This window comes from Lithobates pipiens, unplaced genomic scaffold (assembly GCF_037356315.1).
Source record: "Lithobates pipiens isolate NorthernLeopardFrog02 unplaced genomic scaffold, aLitPip1_a1.2 Scaffold_11, whole genome shotgun sequence".
In the NCBI taxonomy this organism is placed as follows: domain Eukaryota; kingdom Metazoa; phylum Chordata; class Amphibia; order Anura; family Ranidae; genus Lithobates; species Lithobates pipiens.
This window is the reverse complement of record NW_027507696.1, coordinates 17,313,653-17,336,499: the sequence shown is the minus strand read 5'-3', so window position 1 is coordinate 17,336,499 and position 22,847 is coordinate 17,313,653. Positions and strand designations below refer to the sequence as shown.

Here is a 22,847-nt window from a genome sequence, read left to right as displayed (position 1 = left end):
ATTAAAAACAGTAGTTACTGCTATAAAAAGGAGTGGGACTTTTGAAAGCTCAGCCAGTGGATCAAATTTCCAAACTACGGTACCTACATAATTTCTTGACATTAATACATGACCTTACATGGAGGATGAACAGATCAGCAGAGTGCACCTCTAATTATATACCTTACCTGATACAAAAATTAGTAATTATGGGTTATTTCCCACTGTATCTTGTCTCTCAAATTCCTCGGCCTGGAGCAAACAGAGGGCATATTGCTTTATGATTTTTAGCAAGTACACACTGAGAGCAAAGTAATTAAGCATAGATGTGAGCTACAGACACACACAATGACTAGCATGTAATAGTGTAGAGGCATCCCCTTAGCACCATAATTTCCCCCTCAGTTCTAGGCTTTAGTAGCCAGCAAAAAAGGCACTTTTTTTAAATTAAATTAAAACAAGTACATACGTTAAAGCTGAATTTCAGCTGTGGCTATTTTTGCATATTATTCATCTAGCTTGGACCAACGTAACTAGGTTATGTGCCATACTCTGCAAAACCTGGAAATCACTGTACTAAGCACTGCTATTACAGAGTTTGCCACTGGCTTCCGGGTCCCATGTGGCGTGGTTGAACTGCTGCTTAGTAATCACTTGCTTGGCATTGGCACCAAATAACGCTTTGCATTTTTCAATACATGCAAAACCTTCTCCGATAGCACAAAGTGGAGAGGTGGGGCGGTGCTGTCACGGCTGCCACCATCTCAATGAGATTACTTTGTATTCGCTGAGAAAATGCAAAGTGTTCTCTGAATGGTACCCATGCCTAGCTAGCCAGCAACCTCTCATGTTCACTAAGCAGAAGGGCAGTCACTCGGCATGGGACCTGGAATCCAGCGGCAATCACTGTAGCATCGGTGCATGATTTCCAGCTTCCACAGAGATTGGGGCCAGGTATACAACATACATAGTTACATTGATTCAAGCTGGACCAATCTAACTATGCAAAAATCACCACACCTGGAATTCAGTTTAAGGGGGCAACACATTTAAACTTGTTATCTGCATTATGCCATGAACACATTAGCAGTGCTGCTTAAGCAGGTTATACAACTGGATCCTTGGGCTGAATGAAATAAAAATCTGATTCCTTTATCCACCCTATACAGGGTGGATGGAGGAATCCCCCTGCTTCTATTTTATTCTGACACCCCCAATATCGCCTGCATCTGATTGGATGCAGATATTGTTCAGCTAACAATTTTCTACCAGGCCCCTGTGAATCAATTATTCCATTAAAATAATAGGGCCCTGGGCACTACCTCAGAGGGATATTTAGGAGCTAAACCAGTATTTTATGAGGGTCCTCTGAAACCCCTCTGCTACACGAGGTCAATGACCCACCTGCACCAAGGGAAGACCACAAAATCTTCTCTAGTAGTGAGATTACACTAGTTTATCTTTTGTCGGACTAAATGTCCAGTGAGGCTACCAGAGTTGTGTACAATATTCCCCTATATTAGGTGCATATACAATTGACACTTAAAGAAAAGCACCCCATTCTCTGCATACAGCCCATTAGTATAAATCAATACTGGGTATTGGGATAAATTAGACCAGTGAGATTTAGTATATAATTCTAAGCACAGAAAAAAGTTACTATGTAGATCAAATTATAAAATGTGAAAATCCTCAATCACAGCGTTTCTGTAAAATTCACAATATATATCTCCATGTGTAAGGCCTAAAAAACATCACTAATACATCCAATGTGGCATTCAAGTCCAAATAACACACAAAACAATGTGCAAGAACACACACATACAGTACTCCAAGTTCCTTAAAGTGCAATGTGCACAGAAATGCAAAAAGACTTGTGTAAAAGAATATAACTCCAACTAATTTTATATCCCAACATGGCTACTAAAAAAAATTCTATAAAAAGAAAATATGTGAAAAATAATAGTAAAAATAATAAATCGAGGTAGATATAGAGTGCACAGTCAATGTGTAGCAAATCTCCAGCCGGATCAGAAAAGGTGACTTTAGTGCTCATTCAAAAAGGTCCAGTGACTTCCGTGCTCACCCCCTCGGGTCCCCACTCACCAGATCTTTGTCCCCCTGGGGGGTTGCGTGCATGTAGTTCCTCAGTCTCCAACCGCTTTACGCTCAATTTCTCCACCATCCTAGATATAAAACAGTGAAAGAAGGTGGAGAAATTGAGCATAAAGCGGTTGGAGACTGAGGAACTAAGCGCACGCAACCCCTCAGTGGGACAAAGATCTGGTGAGTGGGGACCCGAGGGGGTGAGCACGGAAGTTACTGGACCTTTTTGAATGAGCACTAAAGTCACCTTTTCTGATCCGGCTGGAGATTTGCTACACATTGACTGTGCACTCTATATCTACCTGGATTTATTATTTTTACTATTATTTTTCACATATTTTCTTTTTATAGATTTTTTAGTAGCCATGTTGGGATATAAAATTAGTTGGTGTTATAATATTCTTTTACACAAGTCTTTTTGCATTTCTGTGCACATTGCACTTTAAGGAACTTGGAGTACTGTATGCGTGCGTTCTTGCACATTGTTTTGCACATTATTTGGACTCTAATACCACATTGGATGTATTAGTGATGTTTTTTAGCCCTTACACATTGAGCTATATATTGTGGACTTAACGAATTTTACAGAAACACTGATTGTGGATCAAATTATAAATGTGAAAATCCTCATAGTAACTTTTTTCTATAATTGTTTTCTGTGTTTCAGAATTTTTTTCTGTGCTTATAATTATATACTACATCTCACTGGTCTAATTTATCCCAACACCCAGTATTGATTTATACTAAATAGGCTGTATGCAGAGAACGGGGTGCTTTTCTTTAAGTGTCAATTGTATATGAACCTAATATAGGGGAATATTGTACACAACTCTGGTAGCCTCACTGGACATTTAGTCAGACAAAAGATAAACTAGTGTAATCTCACTACTAGAGAAGATTTTGAGGACTTCCCTTAGTGCAGGTGGGTCATTGACCTCGTGTAGCAGAGAGGTTTCAGAGGACACCCATAAAATACCGGTTTAGCTCATAAAATATCCCTCTGAGGTAGCGCCTAGGGCCCTATTATTTTCTTATAAAACATCTGTATATCCACAGCCTTCAGGTGGGGGCTGAGGACTCGTAGGGCGGCAGCAACCAATCACATACCTTAGTGCGGCTTTCTTTAGCACTTTTTAATTGAATTATTCAATTAACTTTTGTTAAGCTGGCTGGTGTTGACAGGGACACCCATGGCTTGAATTTGGTCTGGTTAAAAGTGAATAGATTTAAATTCCAGCAGCGTATGGCAGTCTCTACTGTGTCACCTAACTATATAAAATGAATCCCCTGGAAGTAAATAGGTGGCAGTGATCAAGAATGTCTTTTTTCACTTCTTCCCAAACAAAAGATGTATATATGCGATATGTACATCACATTTCAGCTGTTTGGAACCCATTCTTAACAGTTATGCTACATTCACTGCAAAGGGCAAACACATAAAAGCACCATTCATGTGGGTGTCCCTTACACACCAATGAAACCAAGGGAGCTTTTATTCTGTCACAATGCTTTCAACAATTCTAACACTAATGACCACAATATGATAAAACACTGGGTACAGGTAAGCATTGGGAGAGCTGGATCACTTACTTTTCTCAGCAGTAGTTATATATTCACAAATTATTCAACACGGGACTCTAAACATCTATGGCTAATGCAGCAATGTCCGTAGCTCTGTGTAAATATCAGAAAAGTACAACTTGTACAATTTAAGCCATGCTCTTTTAAGTTATTAAAATTTGTTGCCCCTTGTATTGCAGAACCACCTCTGGCCGAAGGAGCTAAACCCCTATCCCACAAACAGATCTTTGCTTTGGTCCTGTGGTAGTCTTGACGTCAAACATTGTTCAAGGCCCTTCCCCGGAAGAGCAGGGCAGGGAGGACTAGGTTCTATGAAGAGAAAGGGAGCAGTGCGTTATTGATTGACTGACAGGCTCTCTTTATAACAGGTAAGTGGGCGAGGAGCACCAGCAGTGAAAACTTAGAAACCAACTACCAATAGTAAGAACAGTAATTCAACTTTATTTTTGAGGTTCCCAAGTTATCTGTGAAGATAATCAAAAAGAGCATTAAATGAATTACTGTTCTTGGTTTATCCCTCTATCAAAATTGTAAAGCTTCTTAAAGCAAAAGTTCAATTGTTCAAATGACCTTATTGGACAGGCATCTTGTAGTAAAGGTTATGCTACTACCATTTGCAGTTTCAGAATCATCAGTGTGAGGCTCCATTCACATTGGAGCATCTCCAAAGTCGCATGATTTCCAACGTGACCTTGATCTGACTTTACACTTAGTGGTTCTAAGTCACACCAAAGTATTGTACATAAAGTTGCTGCAACTTGAAATTATACAATTGAGAAAGAAATGGGCTGTGACTATGATGTCCAAAGTCGCATAACAAAATCGCACAAGTGTGAATGGAGCCTTTGGGTATGTGCACCTGCATGTTCTTACTTTAAATAGAAAAGGATTGAAATAGGAAATAAAGCAACTCCCTTTTATGCTACTTTTTTGCATTAAAAAATATATATTTTTGCTTTTCTAGAAATGGACTAGCATCTTAGAGTGATTATGAATATATAAATTCCAGCGCTTACACAGCATCTGATAAAGGAAAAAAAAAAAAAAAAAAAAGGGGGAAGTATCACCACTCACATTTTTTGTAAATATTTTATTATACCCTTTCATGTGAAAACACTGAAGAAATTACACTTTTCTACAATGAAGGCCATACGCCGCACACTGCATCTAAAGATGATGCACAAGAAAGCCCGCAAACAGTCTGCTGAAGACAAGCAGACTAAGAACATGGATTACTGGAACCATGTCCTGTGGTCTGAGGAGACCAAGATAAACTTATTTAGTTCAGATGGTGTCAAGCATTTGTGGTGGCAACCAGGTGAGGAGTACAAAGAAGTGTGTTTTGCCTACAGTCAAGCATGGTGGTGGGAGTGTTATGGTTTGGGGCTGCCGTCACTTGGGAGCTACAGTTCATTGAGGGAACCATGAATGCCAACATGTACGGTGACATACTAAAGCAGAGCATGATCCTCTCCCTTCAGAGACTGGGCCACAGGGCAGTATTCCAACATGATAACGACATAAACACACCTCCAAGATGACAACTGCCTTACTAAAGAAGGGTAAAAGGTGATGGACTGGCCAAGCAGGTCTCCAGACCTAAACCCTATTGAGCATCTGTGGGGCATCCTCAAAAATGGAAGGTGGAGGAGCGCAAGGTCTCTAACATCCACCAGCTCCGTGATGTTGTCATGGAGGAGTGAAAGAGGACTCCAGTGGCAACCTGTGAAGTTCTGGTGAACTCCATGCCCAAGTGGGTTAAGGCAGAGCTGGAAAAAAATGGTGGCCACCATTATGGAGTTATTTTGAGGGGACAGCAAATTTACACTCCTATGCAAACTCACTACTTTATATTGCAGCAAAGTGTAATTTCTTCAGCATTGTCACATGAAAAGATATAATAAAATATTTACAAAATGTATATAAAAAGGTCCCTAAAACGTCTTTTATAGTCAAAACAAAGTGCTACATTGTAACACTATCTTTCTCTGTCCCGTGGGAAAAATAAAACATATATCAAACTCTCACTAGATTTCTTTCACTCTTAACACATAAAAAAAACAGATTATAGACCTCAATGAACAACGCCAAAAGTCTTGAATCCCTCCTTGTGGTCTGTGCCTCTACACTTCCCAGCCTCCAGCAGGTGCAACCAAAAAAATAAAACTATAGTGTAGTATGGCACACAATGAACTATTAAATCATTTATAAAATTGCGCCTGCATAAAGCCATAACCAAAAGTGTAAACCTCATTGAGTGTACCATCTCCCTTATGCATCCTATCCACCCATGCAGATCTGAAAGTGGAGAAGCAGACAAGGAGAGAATAAATACATCTGGAGTAGTTATCGAGCTTTATATGAACTGTTTTTAAGCGTTAAGGGTGAAATAAATCTGGTGAGAGTATAAATGATTAATACACACACCCCTCCTGCAGCCCAGGTATCCAGGGTCTATAAAATCTACAGAACCTGCTGGATGCCCGACTGCCATGGAGCCTGTAAATACAGCAGAGATCAGCAGTGCAATTTACCCTTTTCTTTGCAAGGATGCCTTTGATTCTGATATTTTAGAAAGCACTAGACACAGAACAGCACTACTGATGTCCACATGGATAAATTGAAGTGGTATGAGGACAAGAACTGGATAAGTTATATACTGTATGTTTGAAACATGTATATACCCTAACAATTCTTAGTGAAAAGAGCTATAGTTATTTCAGATTTCATTAACTGGTATAACTAAGCATTCCCATTTAGAGCAGTTTCTCATTAACCAAGTCCTAACCTACTGCTACATAGGTTCTCTTTAGCCATGTTTTCTATCACATTCAAATACACCTGTTTCTAGGTAGATGGAGGCTGCAAAGTTTTAGTATCTTCTTTTAAAGCCTTCAGTGAAGTTGGCTTATAGTCTAATCTAATAAAGCATTGAGGTACGTGCATCTAAAATTCAAAAAAATACAACTATGCTGTGTTAAAGTTTTTACTAAACCGCAACACAGAAACATCTATGCGCAAGATATCAGAACGCACCCCAGAGTTAGAACATTATTTTGCTGAAGTTGCATAAAGGTAAAGTTTTTTTTTTTTTTTTTAGAAAAAGTGACTGGACTACTACCCAAGAGACTGTCGCAGTACAAATGCAATGACATTGGTGACACTCTGTTGATGTGGTGCTTTGTGGTTAGGGAAAGCCTTTGACTGGCTATCTTTCTCTGAATGTTTACCCCCCAAGCTCATCTGTCAGCAACCATCTTCCTTGCATTAGTCATGTGAGTTTCTTAGAATGGTTGCCCACTACTTTCACTCCTTTTAAAGATTCAGCTTTTTTTTATTTGAGTCAGACAGTTTTGACAGCCATTTCAAATGTATATGTCAAACATAGGTCTGCAAATTCCCACTTACTTTAATAGTGCCATGTGGTTGATCGTTCTGAGGCTATAGTTGACCAGCTTTTTGTTTCTATAGATGCAGCAAGTCCTACTGCCTATAGGGTCTCTGGTCAAATGCAGCTTCAAAACTCTAATTTTACAAGCACTATTAAAAGTAAATAGGAATCTGTTGACAAGTGTTTAAAATGCATGTCAAAAACAGGAAATGCTGCATGTATCTACAAGCCTAAAGTTATTCTAGCAGATGGGCCAACAGCAGAACTATGCGGTCTCTATAAAAATAAGAACAATCTAACCAGACGAGTTCTGTACATAAGCCAACCACCATCAGCTTCATGCAGAAAGACTAGTATAGAGTAAGAATGACCAAACTGAACTAATATTGTTAATAGAATCTGATTTGCAATGATTTTCCGCTGTGTTCAACACCATTTTTTTTTTACCGCTGCGGAAGTGATCACAAATCATCTCTTCATATACAGCAGGTTATGGACTTGGCTTTAAGAAACTGACAGAAAAGGAACTCAGAATAAAAAAAAAATAAAAAAAACCCTGTATTCAGCCAGCAGAATATACATTACTGCTTTCATACAGTGCATGCCAATAGAAGAAATGCACCTCTAGTATTTAACCTAGAAAAAAAAAAAAAAAAATGAAAAAGGTTTGATTTTTTTTTCTTTTTATGTCACTTCTTAGACTTACCTCCCTCTCTTGGTTTTTATAAGGTGCCTCCAGCATTGCTTCAATCACAATATCAAAGTCATCTGATGCCATGTCTGCTAACCAATGAGTTTATATTCTAAACAAAAGAATAAAGAAACAATATCACCATAGTGGAACATACAAACATTTGATCATCCAGTCATATGTAAACCCCAACCGTGAAATACTCTTATATCTTCCCTTTTGGTCTGTTTAATTGCTATGCTGTCAGCACACAATAGGACTTAAAGTGGTTGTAAACCCTTACAAACCACTTTGACCTACAGGTAAGCCTAGATTAAGGCTTACCTGTAGGTCCAAGCAATATCTCCTAAACCTATATGGTTTAGGAGATATTTGCCCGAAAACGGGCACCGCTGTCTACGACGCATGCCCCGTAGACAGCGGTGCGCAGGCGCACTGAGCGCGGCATTCTCGGCGACGGAGCTACCGCGCGCGTCGGCTCCCGTACGCATCCGCGGGAGTGACATCATCGCGGCTTCGCCGAATGACAGCGGCGGGGCTGCGAGACCCCACCAACAAGATGGATGCGGCGGACTACAGGGGACAGCGGTGACTTCGCTGGCTCCTGTGTCAGGTAGGTGACACATAATGGGCTACTATGCGATGCATAGTAGTCCATTATGCTTTGCCTTTGCAGGGAATGAAAGAGGAAGTAAACCCATCAGGGTTTACTTCCTCTTTAAGAGTAGGGTGCATTTCTGGCAGAGGTTCCCCAGCCCCCCCCCCCCCCCCCTCATTAAGCAACTGACCCTCGGAAGGTTTTACTCTTTAGAATCTGAGCATTTTTTTTTCTATTCAGCACTGAGCTACCGCATATACTGCGGCAGGTTGGCAGCGCAAATCCCCGTACGGCACATTGCGCAGTTGCCAGTGGCGTGCTCGATGTTCGCCGGCGACCTGCAATCACCTAGTACAGAGGGAGAACGGGGATCCGACAGTGTCAACAACCGGATCTCCGTTCTGACTGGTGACATATTAGATCTTCTGTTCCCAGCGAACATTGATCTCTGTCATGTCCCAGTGAGCTCACCCCCCCTACAGTTAAAACACAATTAAGGAACACACTTAACCCCTTGATCGACCCCTAGTGTTAACCCCTTTCCTGTCAGTGTCATTTTTACTTTGATCAGTACATTTTTATAGCACTGATCAATGTAATAATACACTTTTTGGGGACTAGTGACATTTGGGGTCAGATTAGTCCGCGGCAATCCCGAAATAAATAAATAAATCGCAGATCACCGACATTACCAGTAAGAATAACTAATAACAAAAGTCCCTAAATCTATCCCATAATTTGTAGACAATAACTTTTGCACAAATCAATCAATATATGCCTATAAAAAGATATATATAATCAGGCGGTCCATAATCATCCGATCCCCCACTGAGGAGAGTGGTCTCTCTGACAGGTCCGTCCCTGTGCAGTGTGCAGAGACAGACTTGTCATCCGCCGGCTCAGTGTGGATCAACGGAGCGATCCCCACTGAGTAAGCAGATGGCTAAATATGGATCCGCAGGTCTGAAAGGGGCCTTAGCGTCTACTATGGTAAGTATATTTGAAAACTGATCAATCCTGGTGTACTGACAGCCTATCTCAAAGAAATAATTTTTAATGTTTTTTTTTTTTTTTTCTTTTTTAAGAGAAAAAAAAAGTTAACATCCGGTCATCAGAATAGCTCAGTTTTACCATAGTGACATAGCAAGAAATCTTTCAGGATGCCCTAGCAGAGGATCAGTAAACACGTGTTTCACTATTCCTGATCCTTTGTGTGTCTGACCTAAATGAACACTACAGTGTTCAGTGCTGTTCACTTTAATTGGCAGATGAACAGAATACTGTGTTCAGTGTTAGCGAGGGCAGCTGCAAGGAAGGAGACTAAGTTCACATCTGAACATCCCTGATATTTCACTCAGACTCCCCCCACAAAAAGGTACACATGTGCACCTCACACACCATAGTAATGCACAATATGTGTTTCAGGGTGGTGCAGCATTCCAGCGGGTTCAAACTTTTTTGTAAATTACATTCAGTCAACGCTATAAGTAGCAGCACACTGTAATACATTGCTATGCATTGTAATCTGCATTGCTATGAAATATAAGGCTGGATCATGTCATCACAACACCTAAAGTACTGTAAATCATGTGACCACAAGGAGTAGGTGTGAAGCACATTGTGGTATTGCACACCAAGACCCCTTTCACACCACATCGCCCATAGCATGGGTGGTAAAACGCCGCTATTTTTAGTGTCGTTTTACCAGCGGATTTGTGGCGCATTTCGGCCGCTAGCGGTGCGCTTTTACCCCCGCTAGCGGCCAAGAAAGGGTTAAAGGGTATAGCAGCGTTTTGCCAGCAGTATTACAGCGCTGCCCCATTGATTTCAATGGGGAGTAGCGGTAAACACACAGCCCCTTCATCGCTCCTTAGAAGCTGCTGGCAGGACTTTTCCATAACGTCCTGCCAGAGCACCGCTGTAGTGTAAAAGCCCACAATGGTGCAGCTTCTTTAGGGCGGATTGCGGGCGCTATTTCTAACGCTATAACGCCTTCAAAACGCCCTGTGCGAAAGGGGTCTTCGGGGGGGGGGGGGGGGGGTGCTGCACTGACTAGAAACCAATCAGCTTCCAGGCTTTATTGTCAAAGATTAATTGAACAAGCTGAAGTTAGGAGCCAATTGACTACAAAAGGCCTGTTCACACCAGTGTCCATTACTTTCTAAAATTTACATTCATTCAATGCATTGCAACTTGCTGAATTACGATAACGTGCATGGATCATTTTTTTATTTTTTTTTAGCTTCATAAAGAGCAATCCAAAAAGTGTGAACATTCTTAGTTACAGTATGTTATGGTTAACATTATTTAACCACTTGCTTACTGGGCACTTAAACCCCCCTCTTGCCCAGACCAATTTTTAGCTTTCAGTGCTGATGCACTTTGAATGACAATTGCGCGGTCATACAACACTGTACCCAAATTAAATTTTTATCATTTTTTTCCCCTCAAATAGAGCTTTCTTTTGGTGGTATTTAATTACAGCTGGGAGTTTTATTTTTTGCTAAACAAACAAAAAAAGATTAAAAAAAAAAACATGTTTAATAGTTTGTTATAACATTTTGCAAACAGGTCATTTTTCTCCATTGAAATGCGCTGATGAGGCGGTACCGATAGGCACAGATAAGAAGTCACGGATGGGTGGCACGGATGGGTTGCTCTGATAGGCACTGGTAGGTGACACTGATGGGCACGGATATGTGGCATATGAGGTGCAGCACTGTTGAGGCAGATTGTGGGCACTGATGGATGGCACTTTTACTTTAATTAGGTTGCACTGGCAGGGGGCAGGTGGGCACCGACGACTTGGCCTGAAGTCCCTCTCACGGCCGCCAGTGATCGGCTTTTTTTTTCTCCTCGCGCTGTCAGCGTGAGGCAGAAAATACCCGATTACCGGCTCTGTTGTGATCACATGATCAGCTGTCATTGGCTGACAGCTGATCACGTGGTAAGGGGTCGGGATCGACCCCTTGCTTCGATCCGTGATCACTGGGCGCACAGGCCGTTCGTGCACGGGATGTCGTCGATAGACGTCCCGGCAAAGCAGGTCCGCTCTGTAGCCGTCATTCGGCTATAGCGCGGATCCCTAGTGGTTAACAACCATAAATTTATATGTTTTTTCTGAGCTAGAAGAAGCTCATATTGGGCTTGAATGTTTATTCTAGCGCTGCTACCAGAGTACAGTATGTGCTTTACTATTGTCTTAAAACATATTGGGTATCTATCCAGATTTATTCCTAGTAAGGCCATTTTTGGTGTCAAATCTATTAACATGCCTGTGAGGTCTGCTATAAAAGAGGAGAGAGCATTCCAAAAACTTGTTAAATGTGCAATGGAAATCTGTAAGTTCTGTATATAAAATTGTATTCTATTTTATATGCATTGCACAATGCCCTCACTGTGCACACGGCACTATTAATGTTTTCAGTACATGTTTTGCATTCTTTCGAGACCTGATTAGAATTAGCCTGCCTATGTAATGCCCCTTGTTACCATAAACGTACAACTGTAATATTAATCATGTGTATAAAAACCTTCAAATGCATTATAATAAAGTAAAACAGTTATTTGGAAAGATGCTGAGTGTATCTTTTTTGTCTGTTCCCTACTGCAGTAGTAGTTATTAATATGGAACCACTAATCAATATGAGGATAGGAGTTGCCTATCTATAAAATATCTATTCCAAAATGTTTGCAGGCCCATAGAGTATGGTATAGGTTACCTGAAGACTCATAACACCTCCAACATAATGGAGATATGGATGGGAATATTTTTACCAATCTATATATCACATCACCTATTAAGGATTTTTTCAGAATTGTCTCAATGTTCAATGCAAGCAGATGTTTTAGTTGTTGTTATAGCTTCTTTTTCCATGAGAATGTTTGTGAGAGGTATTCCTACCATTTCAACATGTTGGGATTTTTCCCATTTGTAGAGATGGATCAACATGTTGGGATTTTTCCCCATTGTAGAGATGGATGAAAGGGAGGTATAAAAGATTCTTCCCCTCCCCCCCCCCCCCCTTTTTTAATTTAAACGGTTATCTGTTAAGTACTCCCAGATTATCAGGGGAATAGTTATGTCTTCTAGTTTTAATTTTTTAAGTGGTTGTTTTTGTTCTTTATTTTCGACTATGTTTTTGTGATGATCTGGTAGATATCGGTAGGTTTGAAATCCTTGCTTTACCCAATCACTTGTTATGTTTTATTCTACTATTCTTGTCTGAGTTGGTACTTTAGTACAAGGAATTTCTTTATTAGATTTGGAAAAAATGTAGGTTTCCATGCAATTAAAGGTTGTTTTTATAGATAAGGGGTTGGGTAGGAGTATTTTTTTTTGTATTATATGCCTGGCCATAGACAGAGCGTATAAATCACATCCTTTTGTGAATTCTTATGCATAGATCACTTTATTGCCAGCTGGTGCCATGCAGGTCCAGACCTGTCTGTTTATGTGTGTGCCCAAACTTCTCCCCATACTTGTTTCTGCCGGATTGAATCGGAGGTAGCTGGGTTTAAAGAACACAAAAGTCTGTTTACATCCAACTACACACTGAGGAGACTAGAGGGTCCATTTGGGGTTGCCCTCGCCAATTTGCCACGGGATCACTTGTAGAAGTAGCGGGAGAGGTGTCCTCCCCCGTGGTTTCTGGACTTAGGTTAACGATCAGTGAACCCGGGAACCATCCGGTATCGGCAGTCTTTTCCCATAGAGAGACATAGGAATGGGCTCTGGGCATCATCAGGATCCCACCTGCCTGATCCTGCCAGGAAGCCAACACTGCACACAGCTAATCACAGGCAGAGAGTAATTTCCCGGGCCGCAGCTGCAGATTGGGAAACGTCTGACTGGCTGCAATTAGCCCTGTGCAGTGTCGGCTTCCTTGGGATTCCAAGCCCATCTCTAGAAAGAAGCGATGGCAAGATGGCCACCACTCATCTTTATGCCCTTGGAGGCCTGGAGCAATGTCATTTCCAGTCCTCGGGTCGTGAAAACATGTTTTTTTTTTCCTTAACCTCCCTGGCAGTATGATTCAGTCTGGATTTAGGTGCTGAAAGCGGTACAATTATTTTACATGGAAATTTGGCGTTTTATATTGTAGTCCTGTAATTCTTAGAAATAACCCTCTTAAATCTGTTCAAACCAGAGTCTAGCAGACATCCCAGGTATGATAAAGTTTATAATATAATAATAAAAATTATTCAATAATGTAATCAAATCCAAAAACACTGAAATTTGCTCATTTGCAGAAATGTCACTGTCATTAGATTTAGTGTTTGATGACGAATTTCCCCACAAATCGCTATCGCTCAATTCTGCAAGTGATTATAATTTATTATCTCTGTTTTCTAGTTGGTCTAAAATCACTTTTGACATAAAGGGACACTTTTTGTTTGCTATGGGCAATCTCCAAATTCCAGGCAGAAAAAACTGTATTTATAATATAAAAGTGCATGCAGGGCACTGCACAGACCACTAGGGACAAAGGGGGTGTGTAATTTTTTTTATACAGTACTGCAATCTGTAAGATTTTTTTGAATTTGGCGCCGATCTCCGCCATTCGGGCACTGTGTGAATCGAGCGGAGCACAGCTCGATCACACAGCGCGGAGGACATCGCTGGATCCAGGGGACAAGGTAAGTAACCTCTCCCTGTATCCAGCGATGCAATCCCGAGTCTGTCTCGGGGTTACCACTTATGATAGTAAAATCCCAACCCGAGCCAGACTCGGGATCACCGCCAGGGAGGTTAAAGCAAATTTTGTTTTTTGATCTTCTGCTTTTAAAGGGTAAAAGGAAAGATTTGGGGTCGTTTAGACCCAAGATCTCTCAATAAAGAGGACCTGTCATCGGAAGGGATGCTACCATTTCTTACGGTAGCAATAAAAGTGATCAAAGAACTTTTTTTTAAAGGGACAGTGTAAAAAAAAAAAAAGTTAAAGTGGAAGTAAACTCCCCTATAGTTTTCAGCCAAGGAAGCTGCCATCTTTGCCTTGGTTTAATGTTCAACTGCTATGGTGCTGCACATGTGATTCGTTATGACACCAGCCATTGGATGGTTTGCTAATTTGGCTGAGAGCACAGCCAATGTGCAATTAGCATTCCCGGCATGCCTTTTTTTTTTTTAAAGCGGGAGTCCGCCGTTTTTTTTTTTTTAAAGGCCAGCAGCTACAAATACTGCAGCTGCGGACTTTTAAAATAATGACACTTACCCGCCCGCGATGTCGGCACCCAAAGCCGATCTTTCGGGTGCTGCCGCCGCCATCTTGGGTATGGGAATCAGGAAGTGGAGCCTTTCGGCTTCATTTCTCGGTTCCCTACTGCGCATGCGCGAGTTGCGCTGCGCAATAAGTATGGTCCCCGCTGTCTCTGGGATCCGTGTGTTTCCCAGCAGGCAGCGGGGGACCTTCGGAAAGGGGCGTACCTTCTGCAGAATCTACGCCGGAAGTGGGTGCAGATACCTGTACTGTACAGGTACCTGCACCCCCTCCCCCCTGAAAGGTGCCAATTGTGGCGCCGGAGGGGGGGGAGGGTTCCAATGAGCGGAAGGTCCACTTTAGGGTGGAGCTCCGCTTTAACTGTTTAAATCCATGGGTTTACTTCCACTTTAAATAAATAATTTAAATTTTTAAAGCTCCCCTGGGCGCCGTGATAAACAGATATGCAGGTCATGCCGACATATGTAAACAGAGTTTGCACCACACGTGAAGTATCACAGCGAACACCTGAGCGAGACCAAGAATTCTAACACTATACCCTCCTCTGTAACTAAAACAGGTAACCTGTAGAATTTTTTTAAAGCACTGCCCATAGAGTAGCGCAGTCACGGGAGGGGGTTGCCATGCTCGTTACATCTCTTTATACAAGATCAGGCTGCATTATATGTTGGCACCCCTGACATCCCCCTTTTTTTCTGAGACCTTGTCTGTGGTCCATTAGCCCCAGCCTTGGTCCTTCTCTGGCCAACCTCTTGAGTGCAGCCCAGTGCCCGTCTCTCTATTCTATTTTTTGGCTCAACATCAGCGCGCAGCGACATCTATTTTTGTCTTTCAACAAATAGACCCTGAGGAAGCCCCAGCAGGCGAAACATGTCAGGACACAATTGCTGAAAGACTGATCTACTCATCTACTAAATCAAGGCGAATAGAAAATTCTGGACAGCTGCACAACAAATAAAATTTCTCACGCCTTTATTAGAACATCAGGATCACACTGTACATATCACAGTAAAGTAATACAGAACCAAAAACAGCTGATGCGTTTCACACTAAACGTAGTGCTTACTCATGCTACAGTGACAGGAAAATTTGTAAATAATAGAAAATGTATTGGTCAAAGGAATTTTCAGACAATGTATGTGGTTTTTGTTAAGAAATGAACTGAAAATTTCAAACAAAATTCTTTCATTCAGCAAATGTACAAAGATTTTTCATCTGAATATTCTCACCTGAAAATTGATCCGTGAGGCCAGCATAAGGCTTGGTACACACCTATGCAGTTTTTTCTTTTGATCTGTTTCTGCAGTGCTTTTTGCGCACGTGATTTTACTGCAATTTGCGTTTTTTGCATTTTTTTGGGCAGATTAAAAAACACAAATTGCTGCAAAAATGCATTACATGCTTTTCTGCAGCTTCTCCATTGAAGTACATTGAACCAAAAAAGCACCGTTTCGCATTAAAAGTCCCTGACCCTTTCAGATGTGAACGTGTCCCATAGGAAGCCATGTAAATGAACTAGTGCGTTTCTGTAAAAAGCACCAATAAACATAGATGTGAACCAGGTCTAAGACGTTTAGTAACATAATGGGGTTAAAAAGACTAGAATTAGCCCTTTATAGTACAACAAAAAGCAGATAATCACTACTGGAAGGGGTTCAATTTTTGCTGTAGAACAGTGAAAGTAATATTTACAGTAGTGATTATATTTTTGTACTATAAAGGGCTAATTTTAGTTTTTTTTTAACCCCATTATGTTACTGGCCGATTAATCGATTATGAAAATACTAATCTATTAATTTCATAACCGATTAGTTGTCGATTAATCGATTAGTTGTTTCAGCCCTACCCTTAAGTGCAAAATCATGTACCTGTGTGCGATTCCTCTCTTCGGATCCAGGGCTGTTGACACAGCGGGACCTACCGATCATTCACAGGAGAGGCAGAACGGCGGTCTGCCTAGGTAAACAAGGCAGACCACCGTTCTGTGCGGGAGGAATATGGCGATCTCGTGTTTCTCCGTCTTCCTCCAGTCAGTGTCATTTAAGCACTGATCACTGTATTGGGGTCACTGGTCCCCAAAAAGTGTAACTTAGTGTCAGATTTATCCGCCACAAAGTAGCAGTCCCACTAAAAATCGCTGATATCCACCATTACTAGTAAAAAAAAAAAAAAAAAAAAAAAAGTTGAAGTCCAGAAATCTATCCCATAGTATGCTATAACTTTTGCAAAAATCTATATACGCTTATTGGCATTTTGTTTTCTCAAAAAACATGTAGAATAGATATTGGCCTAAATTGATGAAATTAGATTTTTTTTACACAATGGTTTTTATAACAAAAAGTTGCAATTTTGAAGCCTGACATGGGTATCAATTTACTTGGCGTAACATTATCTTTCACAAAATAAAAAAAATTGTGCTAACTTTACTGTTGTCTTATTTTTTTAAATTTAAAAAAAAGTGTCTTTTTTTTTAAAGTGCGCTTTTAAGACCGCTGCGCGAATACGGTGTGACAGAAAGTATTGCAACAACCGCCATTTTATTCTCTAGGGTGTTAGAAAAAAAAAAGTATAACATTTGGGGGTTCTAAGTAATTTTCTAGCCAAAAAAAAAAAATATGTTTTTATCACAGTCTGAAAGAGAGGCCCAGTCCTTAAGCGGTTAAAGTAACCTCAGAACCTGTGTAATTCATATGTGTTCGGGTTTAAAGGGATGAGGTGGAAACCCTAGGCCAGCGATAGCGAACCTTGGCACCCCAGATGTTTTGGAACTACATTTCCCATGATGCTCAACTACACTGCAGAGTGGATGAGCATCATGGGAAATGTAGTTTCCAAAATATCTGGGATGCCAAGATTCGCCATCACTGGCCTAGGGCCATTGAAAGAGACAGCAAGTATTGCAGACCTTAGTTCCACTTTAAATACAATGCCTTGGAAATAGAAGAATGAACCCAAGCAGAAGACTACTGTTGTATAGGCCAAACAAGGCCTGCAGCCCGTGTGATATTTGTAGAAAGACACATGACTTTATATTGCCTTGTACACCTGGAGGTATGAAGTGTGCAGAGGAGGTGACCTCTATTGTGGAAGGAGGGGGGAGAAGGAAGTCACAGACAGGACTAAACACACAATGATCGCCTCTCCCTGCAAACACGGCTCTCATAACGACTGCCGCCATCTCCTTCCACCCCCTCAGCGCGCACATTTCTCCTTCCGCCCCATACAACAAGCTCTGTACACAATGAACAACCGTCCTCAGGCCCGCCACCGCTCAAACCCATCCGCCTACAGCACTCACCCGCTCCAGTAACCCCCTCCGTACGCAACGCAACAAAATGGCGACCGTTCTTTACGTTCCAGAATCTTCCCCTCACGGAACAAGGGGAACCAACCAATAGAGTTTCGCTACCGTCGGGAAATGAGGCGGGGCAAGACGACAAAACCAATAAAGGCACGGGAGTCAGCAAATCGGCGACCAATAAGAAAAAAAAAGGGATGTGTGAGGAAGGCGGGGTTTGATTTTATTTCCTGTTACACATAGAAAAGCCTGAGGAATGGTGATTGGACAACGTAGGACTGAAAGCGGTTTGGCCAGTAGCTGTTTGTTATTTTTGTGGCGCTTGACCTCTGGAAGGTTGTAACTCCCCCCCCCCCCCCCCCCCTTCATGACCAGGGTATATTTTTTTTGCTATTCAGCACTGCGCTACTTTAACTGGTAATTGCTGTCATGCAGAACTGTACCCAAATGACATTTGTATCATTTGTTTCCACACAGGTAGAGCTTTCTTTTGGTGGTATTTGGTCACCACTGTTTTATTATTTTTTGCAACATGAATGATATATGATAGAAAATTAAAAAAGACAGATTTTTTTTTTCAAAGTTTTAGGCCAAGATGTATTCTGCTACATGTCTTTGGTTAAAAAAAAAAAAAAAATCCCAATAAGTGTACATAAATTGGATTGTGTGCAAGTTCCAGTGTCTACAAACGATGGTAAATAGGGATGCACCAATAGCATTTTTTTTTAAGTACCAATACTTTATTCAAGTACTCACCGATACCGGTTACAGATACCTATCGCCTAGGAAGAGTAGGCAGAGGGGTGGGGTGAGGGGGTAGTAGAGGGGTAAGCTGGGCGGTAGTTGAGGGTGGGGTGAAATAGAGATTGTGGGGTGGTAGAGTTGGGATGGAAAAGGTCGTGATTGCTGGAGGGGGGTGGAGAGGATGGGAGGGTCTTCGGGAGATATGGGGACATAGGTGACAGCTGGTGGAGGGGAAGAATGAGGACACAGGCAGCGACTGCAGACATGATACAGGAGACGGTCAGTAAGGATGAGCTCAGGCGTGTTTGCCTGGTCCATGTGCAGAGCCCGCCAGGAAGCTGGCACAGCGCTGCGCTAATCACAGGCAGTGAGACATTGCCCCGAGGCGCAGCGCTGCTCCGACTTCCTGGCAGGCTCTGCACGTGGAGCATGTGAACATGCCGGAGCTCATCCCTAACGGTCAGAGACTGCAGGCATGATACAGGAGACGGTCAGAGACTGCAGGCATGATACAGGAGACGGTCAGAGACTGCAGGCATGATACAGGAGACGGTCAGAGACTGCAGGCATGATACAGGAGACAGTCAGAGACTGCAGGCATGATACAGGGATGGTCAGAGACTGCAGGCATGATACAGGAGACGGTCAGAAATTGCAGACATGGTACAGGGGAAGGTCAGAGACTGCAGACGTGGTACAGGGGACGGTCAGCGACTGCAGACATGATACAGGGGAAGGTCAGAGACTGCAGACGTGGTACAGGGGACGGTCAGAGACTGCAGACATGATACAGGGGAAGGTCAGAGACTGCAGACATGATACAGGGGAAGGTCAGAGACTACAGACATGATACAGGGGACGGTCAGAGACTGCAGACGTGGTACAGGGCACAGCCAGAGACTGCAGACGTGGTACAGGGGACAGCCAGAGACTGCAGACGTGGTACAGGGGACAGCCAGAGACTGCAGACGTGGTACAGGGGACAGTCAGAGACTGCAGACGTGGTACAGGGGACAGTCATAGACTGCAGACGTGGTACAGGGGACAGTCAGAGACTGCAGACGTGGTACAGGGGACAGTCATAGACTGCAGACGTGGTACAGGGGACAGCCAGAGACTGCAGACGTGGTACAGGGGACAGTCATAGACTGCAGACGTGGTACAGGGGACAGTCAGAGACTGCAGATGTGGTACAGGGGACAGCCAGAGACTGCAGACGTGGTACAGGGGACAGTCAGAGACTGCAGATGTGGTACAGGGGACAGCCAGAGACTGCAGACGTGGTACAGGGGACAGCCAGAGACTGCAGACGTGGTACAGGGGACAGTCAGAGACTGCAGGCATGGTACAGGAGTTAGTCAGAGACTGCAGGCATTGTACAGGAGTCAGTCACAGACTGCAAACATAATACAAGTACTGTGGCTGGTGTGGTGAAGTTGCAGTCAGTGTACACAGCTCTGGGAAAGCCTGTCCTCCCTCCCTCTACAATACACCTGTGATCTTTGCCCCCTCCCCAGTGTGTCACTGGATCTCTGCTCACTCACATTGTGAAAAAGTAAACAATACCATGCTGTCACCTAAACACAAGACAGCAGCCAGCACAGCAAATGACAATTGCAAGTGAAAAAATGATATGTAAATGTGCAGTGCTAAATAAGAACAGTCATAATAAATAGGACTGTATACAAATAATTAATGTTAAACACTCTAAACATCAATAAGCATATCAATTAAAGCCTACACTGTGATAGTGATTAATTGAAAATAATCCACAAATAAGAGACTAAACTGTTGATCCAGTTAGATGAATATCAACTTCCAGATGTCAATAGGAAAACTAATGTGAAGAGAAGTTAATGGGAGAAGCCACCACCAACATAAGAGAGGCTTTTCAGAGCTAATGAACTCAGCAAGACATACACCCAATAAGTCGTCAAGACTTGTGGTGACAACGCACCAATACACAGGACATCCACGTTTGGGAATGTTGTCACAGGAAGGTGATGTTCACACTGTCCTTCAGGGAACTCGCAACCAGGAGGAACACACAGAGGCAGGCAGATTAAATCCTTTTCATGGGCTAACATGTTGTAACCATAAATGAAATAAAAATTCCACATAGTGTGAATCCCCATAACAAGGAAATTTATAAAACATTTGAGAAACACTCACATTTAAGTAGATAAAAAAAAGCACTTGTAAGAATACTGAAAGTTTAACGCAATGGCCTTAGTAGGCTCGTCCAAATGCGTTTAGTCTAAGGAGACATCATCTGGGGTGTAGACGTGCTGTGGCCATTGTGTTTATATAGGCATAGAACCTCAATAACAAGATACAAACCTGTGTGTAATTGGTCATGCAAAAATGCAATCACGTCCTGGTTCTCAAAATGGCGGCGGTGCATTCCACGCTATGAATAGCGAATCAGTGTAAATACAGACAAGGTCATCTGACCTCAATATCAAACCCGTAGGTGATTGGTCATGAGAAAATGCAATCACTTCCTGGTTTGGAACATAGCAGCAGCACGTGCGATTCAGCGATCCTGAAAACATGGATGTCTGCAGGCCACGCCTTGCTATGAAACAGATAGAAGAGCCTGTAACTACATATCATTGGCTGAACGTCATTCTAATTTGTATAGTAAAAATATCATAGGACAATACCTAAAAGCTACATTATAATAGCGTTACTATTGTATCAAATGAGTATGGAAGGTGAAAAAGAAACAATTTAGATGGTATATTGCTAATATATGTTAAGTGCCACACAGAGTTGAATCTTAACTGGGGTAATAATCCACTGCAATTATAAACTTAAAAATATACATTCACATGAATCTAAAATGTCTAAGGTAGAGTTACATGGAAGTACAAAAAAAACATGAAAAAAAGAATACAATAAAATCAGAACACGGCTAATACCAATGGAATAACAATGAATAAATATAAAAAATAAATATACTGAAAAATAAAGGGGTTACAATTATGTCTTATTGAGAAAGGCATTAATGTCCCACTCTACATTCATTCCAAATGGAGAGTGGGACTGTAACTCATAAATCTAGTAGGTTTCGAGTTGTGAAATGCCCCTGGTCATAGCTCTATCCCTCCAGGGGGGAATATACTTATTTATGATCAAAAATTCAGTACCCTTTGGATTTCTATTATGATATTGTCGATGGTATCTAGGTACAGTATGTTTGATACTGCCCTTCTTAATTTTAGCTATGTGTTCATTAATCCTTATCGTGAAGGACCTGATGGTAAAATTGTTTGCCACAGGGGCAAGTAAGTAGGTATACGACATTCTTAGTGGCGCAAGTGCAAAAATGTTTAATAGGATACATTTGATTAGTGGTTGTTGACCTAAACTCTTTGGTCTTACATCTGCCACGGTTGTTGTATTGACTGATGCCACATTTTTTACATGGATAGTTACATAGTAGGTGAGGTTGAAAAAAGACACAAGTCCATAAAGTCCAGTAACCTACCATGTTACCAAAAAAGGAGGGTCGGACCGGTGGGTTGATGATATTGGAGGCAATATATCAATCTGTAAAGAGGGAGCTCCCCTATATACAACTTTAGCTTGATCTGGCACCAAGGAGCCCAAAACCCGATCGCTTTTCAGTGCACTCCAGTGTTTGTTAAATATAGACTTTACCTGCTTATGTTGCACAGAGTATGTTGTCACATTGACCATTTGAAAGATTTGTTAGAATCCTGATGGGGTTTCACTACCAACAAGGAACGTCTATCCACTTTTAGAGTATTTTGCTGCATATTTATATATAATTTTGTCACTTGCGATTGTCATTTGCTGTGCTGGTTGCTGTCTTGTGTTTAGGTGTTTAGGTATTGTTTACTTTTTCACATTGTTTACCTTTTTTTGACTTTATACTGCTGCAGTCTCTCACTGATTTGTATCATTCACTTACCATGGATGTTTTTGAGTACAGAGCATCCTGTACAGTTAACACCAAGGGTGTCTTTATTGTGACAGGGAGTGAAACTGAAATTGGCGGTTTATTTTTAAGAATAAAGAACATCATGGTATCTGAATTGCATCTTCAGTGGGATTTATTATTCCTTGAACAGTATGTACTTATGGTACCTAGGAGCCTCAGATGGGATGTCCATCCCCAACAAGGAGACACGGATCTCGAGTCTTGGTTCAAATATTTTAATGAGGCCGGTACTAAGTTCCTCAACTTCCTCATTACAAGGAAGAATAAT

The 22,847-nt window shown here is 41.7% G+C and overlaps 1 protein-coding gene across 1 annotated transcript in view; it reads right to left on the bottom strand.

Moving 5' to 3' along the window:
* RBM23 (RNA binding motif protein 23) overlaps positions 1–18,027 on the bottom strand; it is a 44,182-nt gene extending 26,155 nt beyond the window's left edge. The window contains exons 1-2 of the mRNA XM_077468998.1: positions 17,866–18,027; positions 7,764–7,860 (exon numbers count right to left, since the gene is read on the bottom strand). Coding sequence (XP_077325124.1) covers positions 7,764–7,835 — 72 coding nt within the window. The 5' untranslated portion in view covers positions 7,836–7,860; positions 17,866–18,027. The remainder of the gene's footprint in view (positions 1–7,763; positions 7,861–17,865) is intronic.
* Positions 18,028–22,847: the final 4,820 nt, after the last annotated feature.